Below are 26950 nucleotides of genomic sequence, written 5' to 3'. Positions count from 1 at the left end.
CGACCACATATCCCCAGCATAACTAAGAACGCCTAGTTCCACCTCCGTAACATCGCCCGTCTCCGCCCTTGCCTCAGCTCATCTGCTGTTGAAACCCTCATCGATGCCTTTGTTACCTCTAGACTTGACTATTCCAACGCACTCCTGGCTGGCCTCCCACATTCTACCCTACGTAAACTTGAGGTCATCCAAAACTCGGCTGCCCGTGTCCTAACTCGCACCAAGTCCCGTTCACCCATCTCCCCTGTGCTCGCTGACCTACATTGGCTCCCGGTTAAGGAGCACCTCGATTTCAAAATTCTCATCCTTGTTTTCAAATCCCTCCATGGCCTCGCCTCTCTCTCCTCTCTTTAACCTCCTTCAGCCCCACCCCCCGCCCCCCCCCCCCCCCGAGATATATGCGCTCCTCTAATTCTGCCCTCTTGAGCATCCCTGATTATAATTGCACAACCATTGGTGGCCGTGCCTTCTGTTGCTTAGGCCCTAAGCTCTGGAATTCCCTGCCTAAACCTGTCCACCTCGCTACCTCTCTTTCCTCCTGTAAGATGCTCCTTAAAACCTACCTCTTTGACCAAGCTTTTGGTCACCTGCCCTAATTTTTCCTTATGTGGCTCGGTGTCAAATTTTTTTGTCTTTTAAATACTCCTGTGAAGCGCCTTGGGATGTTTTACTATGTTAAAGGCTCTATATAAATACAAGTTGTTATTGTTGCCATCAAATACAGTTTAATGTATTTCAAGGCAATGTCATTAACCTGTCATGTTTAAAATTCTAGGTAAGAATTGGAAGTTAATGAATTAAGGATGACCGTATTGCCTTTAATAGTAATCAAGCTATCACCGAACCCATTCCCGAGAACAGGCTGTCTGATAGTTATTTTCCTGATAGTCAGTAAGATTACCATCTATATCTACACCAATTTTTTTTTTTTAACATTCCATTTTGTGGGCAGCACGGTGGCATAGTGGTTAGCACTGTTGCCTCACAGCGCCAGGGACCCGGGTTCGAATCCGGCCTCGGGTGACTGTCTGTGTGGAGTTTGCACATTCACCCCGTGTTTGCGTGGGTTTCCTCCGGGTGCTCCGGTTTCCTCCCACAGTCCAAAAATGTGCGGGTTAGGTTGATTGGCTATGATAAATTGACCCTTAGTGTTAGGGGGATTAAATACGTGGGGTTACAGGGATAGGGTGGGATATGTGTTGGTGTAGGGGTTACGGGGATCAGGTGGGATATGTGTCGGTGCAGGCTCGATGGGCCGAAATGGCCTCTATCTGCACTGTGGGGTTTCTGTGATTCTGTGATTTTTATGACACTTGGTGTCAAGTCTTAATTCATGAGTACAACCATCTTTTTTTAAATCTAGAATATTGTCAGAGCATTTTAGGAGAAGGTCATTTGCTAAATTTGTGAATCCTGTCTGTACACTTTTTGCATAATTTTATTATGGACAGCATTTTCTGGCACATTTGGTTCATCCAGTGTATATATTAAACTTAAAAGGATGACTTCAATTAAGTGCTTAATCTTTTGAAGCAGTGATAAAAATTAATTTTGTAATAATACTAATTATTTACTTGTTAACTTCCATTTTGCCATTAATGTGACTGAGCAATTGATTATCACTTGACTAATGTGCTTAAAGGAAAGCGATCTTGGAGCAACAAATCACGCCGCTGCCAAGTCACCAAGGGCGCTCCAGTACCATTATTTTCCAGTCCAAGTGGCAGCAGCGATGAAATTGATGTAAATTCAGCAAATTTGCGATTGCCATTGATTTTAATGGGTGGGAGGGGCAAAGCTATGCTATTTGACTCTTCACTGTTTCGGTGAGGGGAGTGGCGCAAATCAGCAGGAAATTATGGCGTGCTGTAAATAATGGCATAAGTCACCTATGCCATGATTTCCTGGGACTTTTACGATGTAGATCACAATGATGCAAATCTTCAGGAACTTCTGGACCATTATTGCAGTGCAAATACAATTTGCTTGCAAAGGAAGTACCAAACACACAGACTGCTGGTTTATCAGTTGAAACTAAAAGACCTGGAAAGAGTTCAGGAAACCATAATTTTAATTCGATAAGCTTTATTCAACTAGAGAAGATATCTTTTATTTTCTCTAACCCCGTTTTGGCTCTAAAAAGTAGCAGAGACCCAGGCAGTGTGCTGTTCTTTTTGTACTTGCTGTACTGCAGATGGTGTGAAGGTGGTTCCTAAAGACTCTGATGATAATATAATAATCAACTTTATTGTCATTGTTAGTGCACAAGTGCAGTACAACAAAATGTAGGCTTGCGGCTCCCGAGAGTGTACATTTTGATTAAGACATTTAACATTCAACATTCATTTGGCTTGTAATACATAAACATAAACATAATAAAGTGCATTGGCAGATGTGCAGGCTTTAGAGTTTATTTGTAGAGTTCAGTAGGATGACAGCCCTGGGAAAGAAGCTGTTCCTAAATCTGGTCATTCGGGTGCGAATGCATCTGTAGCGTCTCCCAGATGGTATATAAGATCACATATAAGTTTTATGTTACCAACTCTGGTCCAGGGCTATTATTACTAAGATAGTTTGCAAAGTGTTGTCTTTTATTATTTTTGTATACGTGAGGATGTATAAGTTAAATGTTCTATAATCAAGTGACATTTTCTGTAATAAAGTTTTGATATTGTCTACTTTTTAATGTTAATCTGATTCATAATGTATGGTCTGAGTAACATGGCCTGATGGTGTTTAGTTCTCTGCTATCCGAAGACTAGGCAAGCATGAGAGCTTGTATGAGTTACAGAAAAGTATTACAGTAACACGCGTTTCTATTAGATCCCTGAGTACTGTATATTACCAGATATTGTGCATATAAAGTCATATGTAGGGAGCAGCTGCTCTCTTGTAGGGAATGATCTTTTGTTATGAGCATGAGAAATATCTGAATAAAGCCTAAAAAGGTAATAAGCTTTTATATAATGTTTTATGGGAGAAGTTGGAGTCTACTTTGAATAGCCAATATTACCCCATTATTGTTGTGGAAAACAAGTCCCCTGTTTGTAGTGAATTGCCTCGCACTAGCACTTAGCATTACCACCTTGATGATGGGCCAAGGTCTTGATGTTTTGGGAATTTGAACATAAACTAATCCATCCTAGTGACTTTTTTGTACTAATGTAAATGATGAGCATTAGTCCAGTGGAAGAATGAACAGTTATTGTTGCATGATTGATGGCTTTAATTTGCATTATTAATTCTGTTAATAGGACATGTTGGGCTTAACTAAACCATTAGCTGCCCAAGCAGGTCGTGGACCTCAAGTTCAGCAGCCACCTCCATCCAACAGGTAAAATTGTATCTTAATTATGTCACATTACTGTAGAAAGAATAACTTGTACCATGAGAAAGCAAACTTTTTAGTTACTTCTGGCATATTTAAGTGAGACCATTTCTTATAGTAGCAATTAAAATATTAACACTTTTCATTATCACTAAAATAGTATATTAGTGAAGAATCAAATTTAAAGTTAAAGGACTGTTTTTATTTTGGGGCGGGTAGAAATATGTTTAGGAATTATTTTGATTTAGCAGTATGTAAGGATGCGGCAGTTTCATATTTTGCAAGATCAGAGTAACTGGTCTATTTAAAAAAAAAAAGCACAAGTCTAATTTCAAACAAAAGGTGCGGTATTTTGTTCCCAATAATGTCCTGCATAATCCAGAAAGGGCACATTTTTGTAGTTACTTTGCTATATTTTTAATTTTGCAATTTTCTGATCATTTTAATAATGTTCAAAACATACCCAATGTGATGTTACAATTGTTGATGGGGAATCATTGGCACAGTATGCTAATGCACTTCTAAGATCTGATTTGAATCCAGCACAGGCAGGTAGGCTCTCTTTTTTGGCTGTAAGGATTTTGCATGGTGGAATTTGGGTAATCGGCATATAGTTCTGAGTGAGCATGGGTTCACAGCACAAAAACAATGCATAAATTGGCATAACCATAAGGATAGCTGATGTGGAGAACACACTGGTTCTAATTCTAGTCATTATTTCCTGTTCCTGTGGCTCTTTAGAAAATGTGAACTATTGTGATTTTAAATAACAAATTAGCTGGGAGTTGAACAGTAAGTTTTAGTGAATAAATTAAAAAATGAAGAATTAGTTAATGCTAAATTCAACATTTAATCTTTTAAATGTGAGTTAAAAATTTTCATTTTAAAAGGTATTCAGGTGGAAAGTAGAATGCTATTTTCAATCAAATGAGTGAGAAAGCACATGTAGCTCAAGTGATTTGAGTGGAATATAAATCCTATTTCAAAATTATACTTTGAGTGCTATTAAATTTTAAACCATTTTGTGTGAATTTTGCACCCGTCAAGGTGCTGGCGAAGAGTGGAGAATACATGGATCAGACTGCCCAAGGAGGCAGATACAATGGTAATATTTACCAAGGAAGAAATGGACAGATAATTGAGGGATTTTATTTTTTGGAATTAGTCAGATGGACTGCAGCGCCTTTTCCGGTCTTGTACTTTCCGATGTTCCTCAGGATATTAATGTTGAAAAATGAAACCATTTCTATTTTAGGCACCCAGTGCCACCATCAAGTATTATAAGTTACACGTAAGGTAAAGCTCCCTCTACTCTGCCTTAACCCCAACCTTGGATGAATTCACCCACCATTCCCACTCCACTACACCACTATGATTTTGTTTTTTCCATTTTTCATGCCAAGACTTCCTGTGGCCTCTCTGACTGAGAGTGCCAAAATAGGACCATTTTGTGCTGTGTGCCCATTTTCCCCCTAGGACCTAGATTGAGACTTCCTGTGCTTGTTTCACACATGATCCTTACAGCCAGCAGACAGAAGAGATCATCATCCCTCAGTCGGGATTGGATTTGAACCTGAGGTGAGAGGTCGGTGTCTAACCCACCACACACTTCAGTCACCAATTGGGAACTATCCTAAGTGGAAGGCTTTTGATCAGGTTGAGGCAGCCTTCCCTTCAGCAGTGTTTTGCTGCCACCTGGATTTAAATGGAACAGCTTTAAGCTCCAAAAATGGTAGCTTTTGAGTTGGTCACGGAGCTTGGAAAATTCAGAAATAAATTGACTACACATTTCACTGAAAATATTGTTGCTGTAAATTCCACTGTTTGAGCTGCTAGTCTCAGCCTTTAAAATACCTGATAATCAGTGGCCTTAAAAATACATCTGAATACAAGCTTTTTCTGTGAGTATCCACAGAATAAGCTTCAATATTTTTTATAATACATGCTTTGAAGTCACACTTGATACTGAAGTATACAATGCAATATTATACATTTTGTGCATGGAGATCTCTGGAATTAATTTTCTGTTCCAGCACAGATGAGTTTGCCTCTTTTTTTAATTTCAGATGTTTTAATTTGAAAAACATGCCCTCTTTGGGATCAAATCTAATTACTGGCCTTGCCGTTCTGAAATTTTCAATTTTTTTCCTTGCAGTAAATTCTTATATGGATATTGAGGTATGTTTTAGGATCATTCTTACTACAGAAAAAAATCCATTGAGGGCATGGCCATTTTTAGTAACATTTTCATGCAAAATGTTTTGATGTACAGCCAAGCCTATTTCGAAAGAAAAAAATGAATGAAAGCATTGGCCTCATCTTGTGTTTTTGCTTACCTGTACACCACACATTTGTTCTTGCTGTGTGAACGCACAAAGGACAAGTATGGAGGAAACAATTTGATCCATTGTTATATTGTAATATTTACAGTTTGCTGTTTTCTCTCGCTTTGCTCATTTCTTCAGTTTTATGCCCTGTTTATTTGCTTTGTTTTCATACTCACTTCATCTCTGCTCTTGCCACTGAGATAATGCTTAGTACATGATTCTTTAAAGCCTGGGTCTTGGGAGAGTGATATGACTGCACAGCTGTCCCACATTTCCCAGCAGATAATGCTGCCAGTCTTCCTGTAAACTAGCTGCACTATGGGGCCTGTTATTTTGCAGTTGAACAGAATGACTGTGACAGCGTGGCCAATGTGCATTCACAAAGTTCTAGCATTATGATGTCACTAACAGGAAATGTGTCGCTGTTACGTCTACTGACCCAAGGAAGAGTGCTAGCAGTCAGGAACATCCTTTTAAAAAAAAAAAAAAAAAAGGAAATCTTTTGTGCCCATTGTTGGGTATATTTAGTCGCATTGCCCTCTTTATGTATGGGCAATTCCCTTAAATTATCCTTATTTTAAACAAAAACTTGTACACACCTGTGTTGTGCACGTTGGAAATTAAAAGCGCTTCTTCTGGAAGCCTGAACAGCAATGAATGGAAGACATCAAACAAAGATGAGAGGGTGATGCACAGAAGAGATGCAAATTAAGATGTAAATGGGAATCCAAGAAATAAAAAAAAAAGGAATAGAAAAAAAATGAAGGATTAATAAGGAGGAATTTTAAAAAAAACCCAGAGGCAATGAAAGGAGAAACTGAAATGTCCAAGGAAGACTAAGGCAGTCCCACCAAGCTTGACAATGGAAGAGAAAGATAGTGTGGTCGATCATGTCAAAGACTGCGGAGAGGTTGAGGAGCGTAAAGAGGGAAAAGGCGCTACAATCACAGAGGATCTTTTTTGTGACTGATTAGAATCATTCCAGCACTGTGGTGGGGCAGAAACTTGATTGGAGAGATTCAAACATGGAATTAGAATTATAGAATGACACAGCACAGAAGGAGGCCATTCGACCCATCGTGCCTGTGCCGGCTCTTTGGTAGAGCTATCCAATTAGTCCCACTCCCCTGCTCTTTCCCCAGAGCGCGCTCTTTTTTTCCCTTCAAGTATTTATCCAATTCTCTTTCAGGCAATGTAAAAAAAAAGGTTTTCTCGTGTCGCCTCAGGTTCTTTTGCCAATCACCTTAAATCTGTGTCTTCTGGTTACTGACCCTTCTGCCACTGGAAACAGTTTCTCCTCAGTTACTCTATCAAAACCTTCATGATTTTGAACACCTCTGTCAAATCTCCTAACCTTTTCTCTAAGGAGAACAACCCCAGCTTCTCCAGTCTCTCCACACAACTGAAGTCACTCATTCCCTGGTACCATTCTAGTAAATCTCTTCTAAGGCCTTGACATCCTTCCTAAAGTGTGATGTCCAGAATTGGACACATTAAACCAGCTGAGGCCTAACCAGTGTTTTATAAAGGTTTAACATAACTTTTTTGCCTTTTGTACTCTATTCCTTTATTAATAAAAGAATATGCTTTCCCATATGCTTTTTTAACAGCCTTCTCAACTTGTTCTGCACCATCAACGATTTGTGTACATACATCCCCAGGTCTCTGTTCCTGCACCCACTCTAAAATTGTACCATTTCGTTCATATTGCTTCTCCTCATTCTTCCCACTTCTCTGCATTAAATTCCGTCTGCCCATTTCACCAGTCTGTCTTTGCCCCCCTGAAGTCTGTTACTATTCTCATTGTTTACTACATTTCTGAGTTTTGTGTCATCTGCAGACTTGGAAATTTTGCCCTATATACCCAAGTCCAGATCATTAATATATATCAAAAAAAGCAGTGGTCCTAATACCAACCCCTGGGAAACACCACTGTATACTTCCTTCCAGTCTGAAAAACAACCATTCACCACTACTCTCTGCTTTCTGTCATTTAACCGGTTTTGTATCCATGCTGCCAGTGCCCCATTAATCCCATTGAGTTTAATTTTGCTAACAAGTCTATTTTGTGGTACTTTGTCAAACGCCTTTTGAAAGTCCATATACACAATATCAACTGCATTTCCCTCAGCCAACCCTCTCCTTTACTTCATCAAAGAACTCAATCAAGTTAGTCAAACATGAAACAAAAACAGAAAATGTTGAAAATACTCAGCAGGTCAGGCAGCATCTGTGGAGAGAGAAACAGGTAACGTTTCAGGTGGATGACCTTTCGTCAAACACGATTTTCCTTTAACAAATCCGTGCTGACTTTCATTTATTAGCCCATACTTTTCCAAATGCCAATTAATTTTGTCCCGGATTATTGTCTCTAAAAGTTTCCCCACCACCAATGTTAGGCTTGCTGGCCTATAATTGCCAGGTTTAGCCCCCACCCCCTTTTTAAACAGGGGTATAACATTTGCAATCCTCCAGTCCTCTGGCACCACACCCATATCCAAGGAGGATTGGAAGATTGTGGCCAGAGCCTCTGCAATTTCCATTCTTACTTCCCTCAGTAACCTAGGATGCATCCCATCCAGACTGGGTGACTTTTCTACTTTGAGTACCTTTTTAAGTACCTCCTTTACCTATTTTTATCTCATCCAATATCGCTACAGCCTCCTTTACTGATGCATTGGCAGCATCCTTTTTTCTAGTGGAGACCGATACAAAGTACTCATTTAGTACTTCAGTCATTCCCTCTGCCTCCACAAGAATCGGTCCCTAATTGGCCTCACCCTATTTATGGACTGGAATTTGCAGTCGGGATGACGGTGAACTGGCAGCGTGCGCTGTCATTCCGCCTTTAAAACTGACCGCGACTTCAGGATTTGGCGCATGCACTGGCACATGCAGAAATCCTGAAGTTGAGGTCTGTCAATGACGGCTGCAAACCTGGCTGTGCCAACCTCCCCACAGAGCCGGCAATCAGTGAAATTCTGTAAATCATTGAAACTAACGAAAACTTCGGCTCTTCCGCAGTAAGCACGCGGTTACATTCCCCACTAAAAGTTAGACCCAAAGGGATTAGGTGTAACTGGGGTTTTAACAGCATATTGACTGCTAAACAAATGTTAAGGGCCTGAAAGCCATTTTTAATTTTGTGCAGTGTGAAATTTATCCATTTTAATAAAAAATAAAATCTTTAAGAAACTTATCTAAATGTTTAAAAAAAAATTTTTTTTTAAGTTGGCCCATCTTTATTTCAGGTTTGCCTTTTCCCCATGTGTAAACTCCAATCTTCCTTTTGCTCTTTCTAACTATTTTAAAAAGTTAGAATTTTAAGGCTTACTCACCTCCTTGTTCGCTGTCTGTGAGAATTCTTCCTTTTGATTGGTGCTTAGACAGCCTGTTGACATCACAGCAGTTCGAACAAGGGGATCCCCGTTAAGTTCCATTGAATTGTAGATCGGAAAACCTGAAGTTCTCAACACAGGGATTGCGAGATCCTTGTGTGGAGCGTACTTCAGGGCCAACAGTGAATGCCTTCGCTTCGCTGCTGACTGCAAATTCCAGGCTTATGTGTTTTTTTAAAAAGACTTTTGGGTTCCCTTTTATGTTAGCCTCTAATCTATTTGCATAATCTCTCTTTGCCCCTCTCTTTTTAGATCTCCTCTGTACTTTGTACATTCAGCTTGGTTCTCTACTGTATTATGAACCTTACCTTTGTCATAGTCTCCTTTTTCTGTCTCATTTTAACCTCCTTCTTTAGTCATCCAGGGAGCTCTAGCTTTGGATGCCCTTCCTTTTCTCTCTCATGGGAATGTGTCTACTCTGTACCCAAACCATCTCCTCTTTGAAAGCCTCCCATGGTTCAATTACTGTTTTGCCTACCAATTTTAGATTACAATCCACCTGGGCCAGATCCCTTTTCAATTCACTGAAGTTAGCCCTCTTCCAGTTAAGTATTTTTGAGCTTGATTGTTCCTTGTCCTTTTTCATAACTTTTCTAAACCTGATGATATGATCACTGTTCCCCAAATGCTCTTCCACTGAAACATGCTTCGCTTTATTCTCCAGTACTAGATCCAGCGCTGCCTGCTTCCTCATTGGGCTGGAAACACACTGATCAAGAAAGTTCTTGTACACATTTCAGGAAATCATCCCCCTCTTTGCCCTTTACACTGTTACTATCCCAGTCTATATTAGAATAATTGAAGCCCCCCATTATCGCTATTCTGTAGTTCTTGCATCTTTCTGTAAATTGCTTGCAAATTTGCTCCTTTTTCTCCTACCCACTATTTAGTGGCCTATAGTATACACCCAGTAGTGTAATAGCTCCTCCTATTATTCCTTAATTCTAACCAAATAGATTCTGTCTTTGACCCTTCAATTACATCATCCCTCTCCAGTGCTATAATAGTTTATTTGATCAATACTGCCACACCCTCTTTTTGTCCATCCCTATCTTTCCTGAATACCTTGTAGCCAGGAATATTAAGTTCCCAATCCTCTCCTACTTTGAGCCACGTCTCTGTTATTGTCACTATATGATAGTCCCTTGTGGCGACTTGTACCTGCAGCTCACCAACCTTATTTACTACGCAAAGTACATTTATGCATAGACACTCCAAACCTATCTTGGACTGCCTCGTATTTGCCCCCTGTTTGATCCCTCCTATTTTTGAACTATTCTTTACTCTAGTGCTATTTGTCTGTCCCAGTCCTCTGTACACCTTGTTTCTCCTCTCTAATGTTTCATTCTGGTGCCCATCCCCCGGCCAAATTAGTTTAAGTCCTCCCCCACAGCACTAGTTAACCTTCCCGCAAGTGCCAGCTCTGTTGAGATGCAACCCCTCCACTTTGAACAGGTCCCTCCTGCCCCAGAACTGGTTCCAATACCCCAGGAATCTGAAATCCTCCCTCCTGCACCATTTCTCCAGCCATCCGTTTACCTGTCTTATCCTACTATGCCTATACTCACTAGGGCGTAGCACTGGGAGTAATCCAAAAATTACTACCTTTTGAGTTTAATTTCCTCCCGAGCTCCTGAAACTCTGACTGCAGGACCTCAACTCTTTTCCTTCCTATGTTATTGATTCCCACATGAACCACGACTTCTGGCTGTTCCCCTTCCCCATTCAAAATGTTCTGCACCCTCTCAGTGATGTCCTTTACGCTGGCACCAGGGAGGGGCTCATGTCTGTGGTTGCAGAACTGTCTGTCTTTCCCCTGACTATCGAATCCCCATGACCACTGCATTTCTACACTTTGCTGTGCATCCCTGTGCTGTCATTTGCCCCACAGTGCCATGGATGTGCTCTGGACCAACGTCCCCTGTAAATGGCACTGTCTCCTGCGCAGCCTGCCTTCCCCAGTGCGCGGCCCATTCAAATTTTTGCACATGCACGGTATCTACAGTAGAAAAGCCAGTGAGCGGCCTGCGCAGGACTTTGCAGATGGCCGCACAGCTTAGTGAGAACATTGCTCTAGATTGCACTCCCCCGAGGTGTCATTGCCCTCACTGGTATTCAGCACTGAAAAACAGTTTGAGAGTGCTACACTCCGAGAGGATTCCCGCACTGCCTGCCTCTTCCTACCCTGCCGGAATTTATCCCTTTAGATCCAATTAATTACTCTGATTATTTATATATTTACTGTTGCCCCTTTGTTTAAATTACTTAGCGCCTCCTTCCTCTCCACTGAATTCTCACTCTCACCAAATTCCTGTTGCCACTCCATTTAGCAGATACTCCCAGCTCTCTGCACACAGCTCTGTGCGTCAGCAAATATCCCTTTAATATATACCTTTTTGGGGGGAGGAGTCGTCTTAGGCAGTCCCTCGGAACCGAGGATGACTTGCTTCCACATTAAAAATGAGTTCTCCGGTGACTGATGAGTCCAATGCGGGACCTACAGTCTTTGTCACAGGTGGGGCAGATGGTGGTTGAAGGGGCGGGTGGGGGGGCTGCTTGGCTTGACTTGCGCTTGGCTTCCGCTTGCTACCGGCGAAGTGACTCGAGGTGTTCGGCGCCTTCCTGGATGCTTCTCCTCCACTTTGTGCGGTCTTGGGTCAGGGATTGCCAGGTGTCGGTGGGAATGTTGCACTTTTTCAAGGAGGCTTTGAGGGTGTCCTTGAAGTGTTTCCTTTGCCCACCTGGGGCTCTCTTGCCATATTGGAGCTCTGAGTAGAGCGCTTGTTTTGGGAGTCTCGTATCGGGCATGCAGACGATGTGACCCGTCCATCGGAGCTGATCGAGCGTGGTCAAAGCTTCGATGCTGGGGATGTTGGCCTGAGCGAGAACACTGACGTTGGTGCGCCTATCCTGCCAATGGATTTGCAGCATCTTTAGGAGTGCACTAGTTACAACTGGTCAGTTGTGGGAAAGCTGAACACTGATTTGGGAGGCGACAACATGTTTACGGAGTTTGGAGAAGAAAGGGAGTTTGGAAATGATTTGCAAGGACAGGGGTCGAGGGTGGCTTTTTTGAGGAGGCAGATGATGACACCTGTTTTGAAAAGGAAGGGGGACAGTACCTGTAGAGAGGGAACTATTTACAATGTCAGCTAGCATGTGGCCCAGGAAGGGATGTTGGCTGGTCAGCAGTTTAGTGGGAATGTGGTCAAAGGAGCAGGCGATATGTCTCATGGACAAGATGTACTTGGAGAGGGCATGAGGGAAGATAGGAGAGATAATAATGAAGGATGCGGGATTGGGGCTAGCGTAGGAGGGAGCCTCATGGGAGGGTTGACTTGGTGGGCAAGGGAAAGGAGGAAACCGCAGAGATAGCTGAAGGGATAGTCTCAATCCTAGTGATCAAGAAGTCTGAGAGCTCCTTTCCTTGTTGAGGTGATGGTTGAGGGGAAGGAGCTTGAGATGGTTGGTGTGGAGAAAAGGTGTCGGCGGTTTATATTTACATTCCAGATGATCCTAGAATAATTAGCATTTTGGCACAGGAGAGTGACGACCAGTAGTGCTTAATGTGGTCTAGCCAGATCCGGTGATTGATGGCTAAACCAATTGTTTGCCAGATATGCTCAATTTTTCATCCCATGGACTTGAGGCAATATATAGAAGATTAAAGGATGTTATAATATTCAGGAGTTTATCAATATTGAAGGATTTGATAGGATCGATTTCCTCTGGTGGGGGAGTCCAGAACAAAGGGGCATAACCTTAAAATTAGAGCTAGGCCATTCAGGAGTGATATCCGGAAGCACTTCTTCACACAAAGGCTAGTGGAAGTCTTATGTTCCTAATATTGGGGAATCGCCAAGACGGAAGAGAGCAAAGATTTTACTGGGGACAAAGGCATCAAAGATGCAGGTGAGGGACTGGTTGAGTAGATTGAAAGCTGTCGAAGTGTTGTAACGAATGGAAGGCCAAAGACTAAGCAGTTGGAAGTTTTAAAGTGCAATTATAAGTGACATGAGGGAGAGTTTTTCCAGGGGCAGACGCAGAAGGAAGTGCAGTTGGAAGGTTTTGGGAGATGTGTGTCATGAGAGATACAAGACGGTGATCGGAGATGGGTTTGTCTGTGGTCAATACCATTGGAGTAGAGAGGCCACGTGAGATAGCAAGGTTGAGTGGTGGATATGGCTCAGAAGTATATATGGAGGGAGAGGACAGCAAAATCAGAGGGGAGAGGGCAAAGTGAGAAGTTAAAGATTGAAATCTGCAAAGATGAAGAGTAGCTCAGCGCAGGGGCTGAGAGAGGAAAGGTGGGAGGATACCTTGGTGAGAAACTTGGGATGTGTATGGGCTGGGGGACCAGTCAAAAATCAGGAAAAAAGGCTCCTCTGTAATCTCCATAATAACCAGTATTACAAAATTTTAAGTGCAAAAGCATGTATTTTGAAGAGAAGCTTCAAAATAGACACCTGTGCATCTGTCAACCACATCAGTTTTGAAAATGTGTAGCACAAATTCATTTGTGTAATTTCAAATGCATGGCTTCAAAATAGATATTTTCCCTGCCGACCAATATTTGTTAACCTCGGAAGAGCTTTCTGACTTTCTTTTATCACCATTAGAATATGTTAGCTGAAAATCTGGAGACAAGTTTTTTGTATCTGTTTATTTTTTTCACCAGTTCAACCAGATGGAGGCTGGCCACTTGGGCAAGAAAAGTTCATCTTTTGTTAAATCATTACACTGTTCTGAATAGTATCTAATTAACAGCATTTCCCATGCATTTTTAAACGAGCAGCAGGTAACCTCCCAATGTCATCCAGTAACAAACCACTATCGGTCAGTCTTTCCAAAGCTCAGACTGTTAGGGAAATGGGGAAATGCCTTCAACACTGTCAATAAAATAATAGAAAATAATGACAGGACCTAGAAGTGTTTTGTGCATTAAACCTTATTTGGAGCTTAGAGTTTCTCTTTAAGCCCTAATATTTTCATATTTATAAGTTTTTTAATCATTTTCTTATTTTGGTGTTGACCTGTTCATTCACTATTTGGGAAGCTAAATCTAACATCCACACCGAGCAGCATGACAGTCCTGAAGTGCCTGAAATACTCATTTTTCAAAATTTCATTTTACAGATTTTTGCAACCAGTACAAAAAATTGACATGAACTTGACTGATCTTTTGGGAGAGTTGCAACGTGATCCTTGGCCTGTACCGCAGGGGAAGAGACCACTGAGATCAACTGGAGTTGCTCTGTCCATTGCCGTTGGTCTATTAGAGGTATGAACCCTTCTCTAAGAAATTCTATTTTATGTGTATTAAGCTGGCAAGAGAGCAGATGTACAACCACACAAAATAAAATAAGAGCAGTACTAACTCAGTTGAACTTATTACAACCGTATTAATTTCCCCTATATGATGCACCCTGCTAGAAGTGTAACCTGGACATTTATTTTATATTGTTAGCATTTAGATAAATCACCAGCTAGCTAACATGTCAGATTGCCACCCTCCTTAGATACTGAGTTTCTTTGGTTTGCACATCTTTAAGTAATTGTGTATCATCTAAACTGTGTCAAAACCTCTGTTGTCCTCCACTTCCAAGTTAAATATCTAATTCAGTGATGAGGAAGGGACTGCCTATGGTCCCTTTAATATTTTATTCAGAAATGTGTGCAAATCACAAGACCTCATTTCGCCCCTTCTGTGCTGCATGCGTATTCTGCATGAGTGAGTCGGCTTTCTATTTTGGCTTTGATTGCTCTTTCTGCTAAAGTTTTATATTACTAGAGATCTAACTAAAACTCCTCTAGTGATTTTATTGCCTTTATTGTTGTGCATAGTCTGTTTTCTTTCTGGTTACTGGTCTTGTGCTTCATAATTTGTAAAGCTGCTTATTGGGTCTTCAGCTACAGTCATGGTTTGCGAATCTAGTGTCTGACAACTATATGCAACTTTGAATTGTCTGAAAATTCTGTAAATTGTTTTCTCAGATTAGTTAAAACAGTTTTAATAAGATTTACACCAGACCTGCCGCAGGTCAAGGCAGTTACTATTCCTTCACCTAGGAACAAAAATTGCTTCTGGTCAGGAGACGTTGGATGAATTTTGCGATCGAAGCAGTTCAAGCTCTGGCCAGGATTTCTATCAGCAAGCCCATCAGTCTTCTGCCAACTCAACCTATTTTGTGCAACAATTGCAGTGGGTGTGTGAAGGTGTCCATCTTGCATCAGAAGCAGCACTTGTGGAATTTGTTACTGCTCTTTGAGGTAGTTGGGTATGGGGTGTCATTGGCGTTGCTTTTCTCCTCAGCCAAGCCTTCCTCTGGAGCTCAAGGGTGTGTTGGGGTAGGATTAAGGGATCTTGCTTAATTAGATGGATTGAGCTGCAGGAAAGTCAAGCTAGTCTGATGTAATTCTAGATCCTAGCAGGACTGCTACTTTAACTCCTTAGATGGGCATATTCTCCACATTTTGTTTTGTTGATGAAAATCATGTGCCACAGAAGGAGAATGCTTTTTCTCACTGCCCATTGTATTCTATTCTACTCCATACAGATGGGGGAGCTATTAGGCCTGTTCTGACCTTTGTGACCCTCAGGACAAAGATCCAACAGTGGACCAGAGTGTGTAGCAAGTATTTGTACTTCCAGCATTTATCTGTGAGGGTGGAGTATGATTTGTGGGACTGTGGGTTGTAATATATTAATGTATGCTTTTAACCTGGCCCTGGACCTGTGTGTAGGTTGCGATGATCGGTTTCTATATTTAGTTAGAAAACTCCGTGTAAGGCCTAGGTCTTTGTCCCAAGTGCCTCTTAGCTTCTCAGTACGTTGACCTCTGTGGAGTAGATGATTAAATTTTGTTATTACTTGTCTCATGTCAGCTTTTGACTAGTGTCTTGGGGAGGTGCCAGGTTAGCCAGATTGTAGAAAGAGCTGAGGTACACAGGCATAACTTCAGTGAGGTGCATATCTCTTGCTATGCTATGGAACAGGGGCAGGGTTTTTTGAAGTGGCGGAAGGCCATATTTCCTATAATATTTACAATGCAACCTTTGAACAAACTGCATTTTCATCAGAGTGGTACGTAGAAAAATCTCAAATGTAGATTCTTAATGAAAATTATGGGCCGTATATTCCAATCCCTACGGGTGTGTACGAGGTGTGTACACACCCGTAGGGACATCAGAAATGCCGGTTTCAGGCATGCCAAGTGCATGTGCTGAAAACTGGCATTTCCGATCTGTCAAGAATGCTCTTGACAGATCGGACGCCTGCCCTGGAGCAGGGCCTCTGCGGGCGGATAGTTCCGCTTTATGCAGAACCTCCGCCCGCAGAAAACCCTTAGAAATCTAGTCAAGGCCTGCTTTTACCAGCATAAGAGTTGAAAAAAGTTTTTAAAAATTTCACTCATTTATCATTTAAAAATAATTTTAGAAAAGATAAGTTTATTTTTAGCCCTGTAAAAAAAAAACTTTAATTTTTTTCAAAAAATAAAATTTTTGTTTAAAATATTTAATTTATTGTCATTTTAACTCATTTAAAAATGTGATGGTTTAAAAAAAAAAAAAAAAAAAATTATTTAATGTTTTACTGTGTTTTTGGGGTGGTCTCCATTCATATATTTGACAGGTCTATCTGTCAAGTGTATGAAGGGAGATTCCCTTCTCCTATTGGCTCCCCATGGCCCTCGTGATCCCAGGGACGCTTGCGAACTGCCTACGCCTCTGGGATACGTGGGCCCTGCACATTTAGAGTTTGGAGAGGCCCAGGAACGGAAGTATACACACCTCGGGAGCCCTATGTCTGTAGGTTTTTTCCAGATCGGAGGTCTCTGCAGCCAGGAAGCCTCCGATCGGAAAATACGGGCCTATATTTCTTTTGTTGGTGGCGTGAAGATTCCTTCTCCCTAAACTTCTCTACCTCTCTCTTTCATCCTTAAGACCCTTCTTTAAAGCCTACCTCTTTGACCAAGCTTTTAGTCACCCCTCCTAATTATCTCCTGCTTTGGCTCGTTAATTTTTGTTTGATTACGTGTTTTTTACGTGAAAGGCACTATATAAATGCAAGTTGCTGTTGTTGCTGCGAAACATTGCTTGATTTTGAATTTTGATAGTTTATTTCTATGCAAAAAAAACAGTGTTGTTGGAAGACCTGCAGAGGGAGAGCTTGAGCTTTGAAGAATTAAAAACTGCCCAGTAGTTACAATTTTTGTAACATGGGGGTTTTGCAATGGAGATAATCAACTCTGAGGGCAGGTTGCATAGACACGGCTTGTATTCCCTTTAGTATAGAAGGTTAAGGGGTGATCTAATTGAGGTGTTTTAAGTTGAGTAAAGGAATTGATAGGGTATATAGAGAAATTATTTCCTCTGGTGGGGGATTCCAGAACAAGGGGGCATAACCTGAAAATTAGAGCTAGAGGTGATGTCAGAAAGCACTTCTTCACACAAAGGGTAGTGGCAATCTGGAACTCCCTTGCCCAAAAAGCTCTTGAGGCTGGGAGTCAATTGAAAATTTCAAATCTGAGACTGATAGATTTTTATTCAGCAAGGGTATTAAGGGTTACGGAACCAAGGCGCGTAGATGGAGTTAAGATACAGATCAGCCATGATCTAATTGAATGGCAGAACAGGCTTGAGGGATAAATGGCCTACTCCTGTTCCTAATTGTAGAATTACAGCACAATAGGAGGCCATTTGCTTTATATCATGCCTATTCCAGTGGCTCACTCTTCAACTGGAGCTAACTACTCCAATTCCATTTCCCTGCCCTTTTACTCTACCTTTTTTATATTCTTCATTTTCAAATATTTATCCAATTTCTTTTAAAATAAATATTGTTTGTACCTCAGCAGCCACGTGTGATAAAGTAGTCAATTTTCTAACCGCATTCCCCTTAGCTGTACAAGGCCTAACGGGATTAACAACAGGCATAAGCCTGAATTGCATCACTCTGGCACAATATTAGTATACCAGTCCACTCTGCCAAAGGGCTGTTTTTACATAATTATTTATGAAGTTATTATATTGTTGCCAAATGTATGTGTGTGTGTCTTAGTATTTTTAGCCAGCTACCCACAATTGTTTACGGCAAGTCAATTGATAACTGTTCTTAAAACAGTTATAGGAACCTATTTCAGACACTTGGCTTCTATTATACATACTTGTTTCCTCAGATTCTAATGTTTAAAAAGCCTGCATCTCTCATAATATGTTCATGTTTCTCTCTTTGTTACATTTTCAGTACTTTTTTGTATTCAACCATTTTACCTTATTATCTTTGAGGCTTTTTAAATTGTCATTCCTGGTTAATGTTTACTTTGCTGTCTGACCTCATACTGAAGTCGCATTCTGAATGTGAAAAGATTCGGTTATTTGCTTGTAATTTTGATAATATTGTTAATTGAAGCCCATGGGATTAAAGGGACAGTGGCAGCATGGATACAAAATTGGCTGAGGGACAGAAAGCAGAGAGTAGTGAACGGTTTTTCAGACTGGAGGGAAGTAAACAGTGGTGTTCCCCAAGGGTCGGTATTAGGACCACGGCTCTTTTGATATATATTAATGACCTGGACTTGGATACATAGGGCATAACTTCAAAATTTACAGATGACATGAAACTCGGAAATGTAGTAAACAGTGAGGAGGATAGTAACAGACTTCAGGTGAAAAATAGACAGACTGGTGAAATAGACAGACACGTAGCAGATGAAATTTAACACTTGAGAAGTGTGAAGTGATACATTTTGGTAAGAAGAATGAATATAGGCAATATAAATTAAATGATACAATTTTAAAGAGGATGCGTGATACCTTTTGGTATGAGGAGAGGCAATATGAACTAAATGGTACAATTTTAAAGGGGGTGCAAGGACAGAGAGACCTGGGGATGTATATACACAAATCTTTGAAGGTGGCAGGACAAGTTGAGAAAGCTGTTAAAAAAGCATATGGGATTTTTGGCTTTATTAATAGAGGAAGAGTGTACAAAAGCTAAAAAGTTATGCTAAGCCTTTATAAAACACTGGTTAGGCCTTGGCTGGAGTATTGTTCAATTCTGGGCACCACACTTTAGGAAAGATGTCACAGCCTTGGAGAGGGTGCAGAAGAGATTTACTAGAATGGTATCAGGGATGAGGGACTTCAGTTAAGTAGAGAGACTGGAGAAGCTGGGATTGTTCTCCTTAGAGCAGAGGTTAAGAGGAGATTTGATAGAGGTGTTCATAATCATTAACGATTTTGATAGAGTAAATAAAGGAAACTGTTTCCAGTGGCAGAAGGGCCGATAACCAGAGGGGTCAGATTTAAGATGATTAACAAAAGAACCAGAAGCGACAAGAAGAAATGTTTTTTTACACTGCGAATTGTTATGATCTTGAATGCACTGCCTGAAAGGGTGGTGGAAGCAGATTCAATACTAACTTTCAAAAGAGAATAGGATAAACACTTGAAGGGAAAACATTGACAGGGCTATGCGAAAAGAGCAGGGAGTGGGACTAATTGGATAACTCCACCAAAAACCAACATAGGCAGAGTGGGCCGAATGGCCTCCTTCTGTGCTGTACCATTCTATGATTCTATGAACTGTGTCCAATGCAGTCAGCAGTATGAGTGTTAATAGATGTTTCCATGAGTACTTGGGACTGACAATTTTCTTTAACAGCTGGTTGTCTGCTTCCAAACTGGCTGAATTCTGAATTGAAAGTCAATATTCAGGCTGTCTGTAATATCGCTACTGACTGAGTTGTATTAATTTACATGGAATATTATTACAAACATTGATGTCTGTTTCTCTATCTTTAAATTCACAATAGTGATTTTCTAACAATGATATAGAGATCTGATACGCCGTGTACAATGCAATATAGGAACAGGAGTAGGCCATTTAGCCCCTGGAGTCCCACGACTCTTCCGACACCCTCCGCCACTTTAACAGTTTCCTGACCCCAACTGTCTCCTTTTTACTATGGACGTACAATCCCTCTACCTCCATCCCCTACCAGGATGGCCTGAGGGCACTCCGCTTCTTCCTTGAACAGAGGCTCAACCAGTCCTCAATTTCCACCACCCTCCTCTGCCTGGCTGAGCTTGTTCTCACATTGAACAACTTCTCCTTTGACTCCACTCATTTCCTCCAAATAAAAGGTGTTTTATGGGCCCTAGCTATGCCTGCCTTTTCTTGGAATATGTAGAACACTCTTTGTTCCAGTCCTACTCAGGTCCCCTCCCTCACCTGTTTTTCCGGTACATTGATGACTGTATCGGTACCGTTTCCTGCTCTCTCTCTGAACTAGAAAATTTCATTCACTTTGCTTCCAATTTCCACCCTTACCTCAACTTCACATGGTCCATCTGCGACTCTTCCCTTCCTCGACTTCTCTTGTCTCCATTTCTGGGGATAGGCTATCGACAAACATCCACTATAAGCCCAATGACTCCCACAGCTACCTGAACTAAACTTCCTCCTACCCTGCTTCCTGTAAGGACTCCATTCCATTCACCCAGTTTCTCTGTGTCTGCCGCATCTGTTCTGACAATGCCACCTTACATACTAGTGCTTCCGATATGTCTTCCTTTTTCATCAACTGAGGATTCGTTTCTACCATAGTTGATACGGCCCTCGACCGTGTCCGTTCCATTTCCCGCACTTCTGCTCTCCCCCCTTCCCCCTCCCTCCTGGAACCACAATAGTGTTCCCCTTGTCCTCACCTTTCACCCCACCGGCCTCCACATTCAACGGATCATCCTCCGCCATTTCCGCCATCTCCAGTATTCCGACGAGACCGCTTCCTCCACGACACCCTGGTCCACTCCACAATCGCCCCCTCCCCTTCCCAAGGCACCTTCCCATGCAAGCAAAGGAGATGCAACACATGCCCTTTTTACCACCTCACTTCCCATCATCCAGGGTTCCAAGCACTCTTTCCAGGTGAAACAGTGATTTAATTGTACTTTTTGCAATTTAGTATACTGTGTTCGCTGCTCACGATGCAGTCTCCTTGACATTGGGGAGACCAAATGCAGATTGGTTGACCGCTTTGTTGAATACCTCCGTTCAATCCGGAAGCGTGACCCCAAGCTTCCGGTCGCCTGTAACTTTTAATTCTCTGCTTCACTCCCACTCTGACCTCTCTGTCCTCGGCCTCTTGCACTGTTCCAATGAGGTTCAATATAAGCTCGAGGAACAGCACCTCATCTTTCGATTAGGCACTTTACAACCTTCCGGACTCAACATCGACTTCAACAATTTCAGACCATAACCTCTGCCCCTATTTTTTCAGATGGCAGCTGTTGATGATTCTGCTATTCCCATTTCCACCTCTTCTAGACCCACCTTTTGTTTCTGTACTTGTCCCATTACCACCTCCTGTTGCTTTGTACTATCATCCCTTTTATCATTTAATCTCTCCTGCCTTCCACCCTATCATAGACCTTCCCTTTTGTTCTTGCCTCCCCTCCCCTCTTTCCCTGCCCCTGCACTTGCTGAAAATCTGTTACATCTCTAACTTTTTCCAGTTCTGATGAACGGCCATCGACCTGAAACGTTTCTCTGTTTCTCTCTCCACAGATGTTGCCTGACCTGCTGAGTATTTCCAGCATTTTTTGTTTTTATTTCAGATTTCCAGCATCCACAGTATTTTGCTTTTGTATTAGCCCCAGGAGTCTTTTCTGACATTTAATTAGCTCATGGGTGATCAGTAACTCGAGTCTGTTTACCCACCTTTATTCCATATCCCTTGGTACCCTCACCTAACAAAATATCTATTGATCTCAGGCTTCAAAATTTCAATTGATTCTGTATCCACAGCCTTTTGGGGATCGAGTTCCAGATTTCCATTACCCTTTGTGTGAAAAGGTGCTGGCTGATTTCACTCCTCAATGGCCTTGCTCTAATTTTAAGATTATGCTCTCTTCTGAATTCCCCCAACAGGAAATAGTTTCTCTCTATCTACCCTATTGAATCCCATTATCATTTTAATCACCTCAATTAGATCACCCCTCGGCCCTCTTAACTCAAGGAAATACAAACCAAGTTTATGCAACCTGTCATGAAAATCAAATCCTTTAAGCCCTGGTGTAATTCTGGTGAATCTGCACTGTCTCCTCTTCTAAGGCCAATATATCTTCCTTGAAGTTTGGCACCCAAAGATAAATGCAGTACTCCAGATAGGGTTTGATCAAGGCTCTGTACAACTGAAGATAAGAATTAGGAGCAGGAGTAGGCCCCTTGAGCCTGCTCTGCCATTCAGTAAGACAATGGCTGATCTTCTACATCAATTCCACTTTCCTGCCCAATTCACACATCTCTTGATTCCCATAGTGTCCAAAAATCTGTTGATCTCAGTCTTGAAAATACTCATCGACTGAGCATCCACAGCCCTCTGGGGTAGAAAATTCCAAAGTTTCACAATCCTGAGTGAAGACATTTCTCCTCATCTCATTCCTAAATGGCCGAACCTTATCGTGTGACTATGCCCCCTATTTCTAGACTCTCCAGCCACGGGAAACAGCCTCTTGGCATCTACCCTGTCAAGCCCTCTAAGAATTTTATACCATTCAATGAGATGAACTGAAGCATCACTTGATTTCCAACCTCCTTGAGATAAAGGCCAACATTCCATTAGCCTGTTTGATTGCTTTTTGTCCCTGCGCACTAGCTTTTAGTAATTTGTATACTTGGATATTTACATCTTTTGCTCCTCCATAACTTCTAGTCTCATTAAGAAAAATAAAATAAATCTTTCATAATTTAATCCTAAAAGTTAGTCCTAATAATCCCAATAGTCTCTGAGAAACCTTTTGAATTCCCAATAATATTGCAGGCATTCTAAATCTGCATTCATTTCAAATAATGCAAGGTTGTATGAAGTATATAAATTGTAGAAAATTAGAAAAACCTCACCTAAATGATTGTAACTGTTTAGGATTTTTATAAAATATTTACCAGGGTTGAAGTTCTATCTTGAAGCCTGTACTGAAGTAGTAATTTAGTGCCATGTTTCATAGCAGTGCTTCTGGTTAATTTCTCGACTAGCTATATTTTCTCTTGTGTTTTCATCTGATTTTTCTTCTTTTAAAACAGTGCACTTTCCCCAACACTGGAGGTCGCGTAATGTTGTTCATTGGGGGACCAGCCACACAAGGACCTGGAATGGTTGTGGGTGATGATCTAAAAACGCCTATCAGGTCTTGGCATGACATTGAGAAAGACAACATTAAATATATGAAGAAAGCCATGAAGGTAAATATTATACATATCTTTTGCTAAATACAGGAAATTTTGTGATATCCGGCACCGACGGGACCGAGCTGTTGCCGTCCCATCAAAACTGCCGGACAAACCAGCGCTAATGTTGAAACACGGAGATTTTCAGCTCCGTGTGAATCAACAAACCCTGTTGCTTAGCAACAGCGTCAAAACAGTCGGCTGCAGCTTAAAAGCGTCTCTAGCTGAAGCTGTTGCTTAGCTGCAGACCTTGCAGAGCCTGACTGGGGGAAAAAAAAGCAACGAGAAGTAAAAAAAGCTTATAGGAAACGGCTCCTGAATTTTGCCGGTGGATAGAGCTTTCCGGACTTTTAACCTCTGGATAAACCAAAGTTTCCTGTAGGAACATAGGAATAAGAGTAGTCCATTTATCCCCTTGAGTCTGTTCCGCCATTCAGTGAGATCATGACTGATATGTGACGTGACTCTATATACCTGCCTTTGCCCTATATCCCTTAATACCTTTGATTAACAAAAATTTATCAATCTCAGATTTAAAATTAACAATTGACCCAGCATCAACTGCTGTTTGCGGAAGAGAGTTCCAAACTTCTACCACCCTTTGTGTGTAGAAGTGTTTCCTCACTTCACTCATGAAAGATCTGGCTCTAATTTTTAGGCTATGTCCCTAGTCGTAGACGCCCCAACCAGCAGAAATAGTTTCTCTCTATCTACCCTATCTGTTCCCCTTAATATCTTGGAAACTTCGACAGAATCACCCCTTAACCGTCTAAATTCCAGGGAATATAACCCAAGTTTGCGTAATCTCTCATCGTAATTTAACCCTTGGAGTCGGGTATAATTCTGGTAAACCTACGCTACACTCCCTCCAAAGCCAATATATCCTTCCTAAGGTGTGGTGTCCAGAACTGCTCATTGTACTCCAGGCGTGGTCTAACCAGGGCTTTGTATAGCTCTACCATAACTTCTATCCATTGTATTCAATTTCAATTCAATTCAATTCAAATCGCTTTATTGGCATGATAAGGTACATCTTATGTTGCCAAAGCATCAAAATACATTTATGGTTGAACACATAAACGCAGATCTATTCATGCAGTGTATAAACAGCTTTTTCCCTGAGTGTATAAATATACATTCGCATAACTTATATATACTCTTCTTAGGTTTACTGGTTGTCCCTCTGTTTATGGCAAGCTGTAACATAGTGTGCCGCTAGTGTTACACAGTTTCTCTCTTCCCCCTAGTAGGTATGGGAGTTTTTGGTCGTCGTTCAGATTTCTGATTCAAGTCTTCTAAATATAAAGCCCAGCATTCCATTAGCCTTTTTGATTGATTATTTTCTGTATCTGTCCATGACATTTTAATGATCTATGTACATGGACCCCCAAGTCTCTTTGGACCGCCACTGCTTCTAGCTTTTCACTATTTAGAAAGTACTCGTCTATCCTTTTTAGGTCCAAAGTGGATGACCTCGCACTTGCCTACATTGAAATCCATTTGCCACAGTTTTGCCCATTCACTTTATCTATTAATATCTCTTTGTAATTTTATGCTTTCATCTACACTGCTTACAATGCCGCATATCTTTGTGTCATCGGCAGTCTTGGATATGTGGCTCTCTCTCCCGTCATCTAAGTCGTTAATAAATACGGTGAATAGTTGAGGCCCCAACACAGATCCCTGTGGGACACCACTAGTCACATCCTGCTAATTCGAGTACCTGCCCATTATCCCTACTCTCTGTCTCCTGCACCTCAGCCTATTTCCTAACCAGGTCAATAATTTGCCTTCAATTCCATGAGCTTCAACCTTAGCTAACAGTCTCTTATGAGGACTTTATCGAATGCCTTCTGGAAGTCCATATACATAACATCCATAGATATTCCCCTGTCCACTACTTTAGTCACCTCTACAAAAAATTCTATCCGGTTCGTCAGGCATGACCTACCCGTTACAAATCCGTGCTGGCTCTTTCTAATCAGCTGAAAATTTTCAGGGTGTTCAGTCACTCTATCCTTAATTATAGACACTAGTAATTTTCTGACTACTGATGTTAGGCTAACTGGTCTATAATTCTCTGGTTTCTCTCTCGCCATTCTTAAATAGCGGAGTGACATTTGCAATTTTCCAACCTGAAGGAATGGTTCCTGAATAGAGAGAACTTTGTTAGATTATAGTTAGGGCATCTGCAATGTTCTCACCTACTTCCTTTAAAACTCTGGGATGGAAACCATCTGGCCCTGGGGATTTTTCACTCTTCGGTGCCATTATTTTCTCCATTACTATTATTTTGCGTGCATTAATTTTGTTGAGTCCCCGTCCTTGATTCAATATTAGTTTCCTTGGGCTGTCTGGCATGCTATCCTCTTTTATTTCTTCTCTCCTTTTATTAAGTGTGTTGCTATCACCAGTGTCCAAGTGCATCAATGCAAATAGGTTAAGACATCATCTCCAACACCTCTCCCTAGCCCACTGACCAGAACTCCCCTTCACCCCACAAAGCAAACAGCTACCCACCCACACCGAGCAGAGAATGCTGCAATCTAACCCCATACTCGAGAAGAGATCATGGCCACTACCCACCCCCACTATCATTCAGAGTTCAAGTCCAGCAGTGACATCCACCCCCAATAACTGGGCAGAGATTATGGCTACCTCCGCTCCACTGCAACCAGAGATAAAGATGCCGTACCCAAACACCACCAAAATGACAAATGGTCAAAAACAAAAGAGAGGAAGCGCGCACAAACCTAAGTAAGAAAATGGAAGATCTCGGGCAGTAAAAGCAAATGGGAAATCAATACCACCCCATTTGAGCAGAGATTGTGGACCCCATGAAGCATTAAACCCCTTTCCTCACTGATGAAAATAGCAAGGAACAACTCCCCATCACCACTGAGCAGAAAACAGGGTGCCCACGAATGCACCAGCAGAAATCCCTTCAACACCTTCCCCCCAACTGAGCATAAATACAGCCATCAATGCCCAATGAGCAGAAACAAGCACAACAACCCCCTCCTCACTCGGCAGCAGTAAGGCCACAGCCCACCCCCGAGCTGAAATCAGTGCACCCCACATTTGAGTAGAAAGCAGTACAAAAACCACCCACCCTGAGAAGTTTGACACCGCCCCCCCCCCCCCCCCCACAGAAAGGCTGCCAGCAAACTACTTTGCTCAACAGAAACCATGCTACAAACCCCATAACCCTTGCTCCCCCTTCTGAGGGCAAGACTTCCCCAGCTCCAGTCCAATGAAGACAAACCCGCCTTCCACTCCATCCTCACTGAGGACAAAGACAATCTCCTTCCTCCACCCCATCGAAGGAAAACCAAGCCATACTGCTTTCCCCCGCTAGGAAGATATATCCCCTCAAGTGAAACTGAAGCTTGCCCTCCTACAAGCTATTACTGTTCCTGCCTGTTAGCAGTAAATGCCCCCACCATTTGAGAAGGAAATTTCCCTCTACCCACTGAGAAACCACTCGTGTCTCTTCTTACCCAGAAGAAATCTCAGCGCCACACCCCATTCTGAGTCGCAAACCATCACTCTGTAATGGCTCCCCCATCAACAGCGATGGAGTTGGCCATTAACTGAGTGCAGCTCACCCTCCCCCCCCCCCCACTGAGATGAAAGCTGATCTTAGCCCAGTGCCATCCAACCCTTT

General features: G+C 41.8%; 1 protein-coding gene across 1 annotated transcript in view; it reads left to right on the top strand.

Moving 5' to 3' along the window:
• Positions 1-26950, top strand: part of sec23a (Sec23 homolog A, coat complex II component) — a 107039-nt gene that overhangs the window by 27487 nt on the left and 52602 nt on the right. Inside the window, exons 6-8 of the mRNA XM_086003358.1 lie at positions 3255-3334; positions 14190-14334; positions 23140-23298. Of these exons, the coding sequence (XP_085859484.1) occupies positions 3255-3334; positions 14190-14334; positions 23140-23298 (384 nt within the window). The remainder of the gene's footprint in view (positions 1-3254; positions 3335-14189; positions 14335-23139; positions 23299-26950) is intronic.

Source organism: Somniosus microcephalus, chromosome 12 (assembly GCF_052327205.1).
Source record: "Somniosus microcephalus isolate GS21.2 chromosome 12, FLI_Smic_1.0, whole genome shotgun sequence".
Classification (NCBI taxonomy): domain Eukaryota; kingdom Metazoa; phylum Chordata; class Chondrichthyes; order Squaliformes; family Somniosidae; genus Somniosus; species Somniosus microcephalus.
Note: the sequence above shows the minus strand (reverse complement) of the source record. Positions and strands in the feature narration are given on the sequence as shown.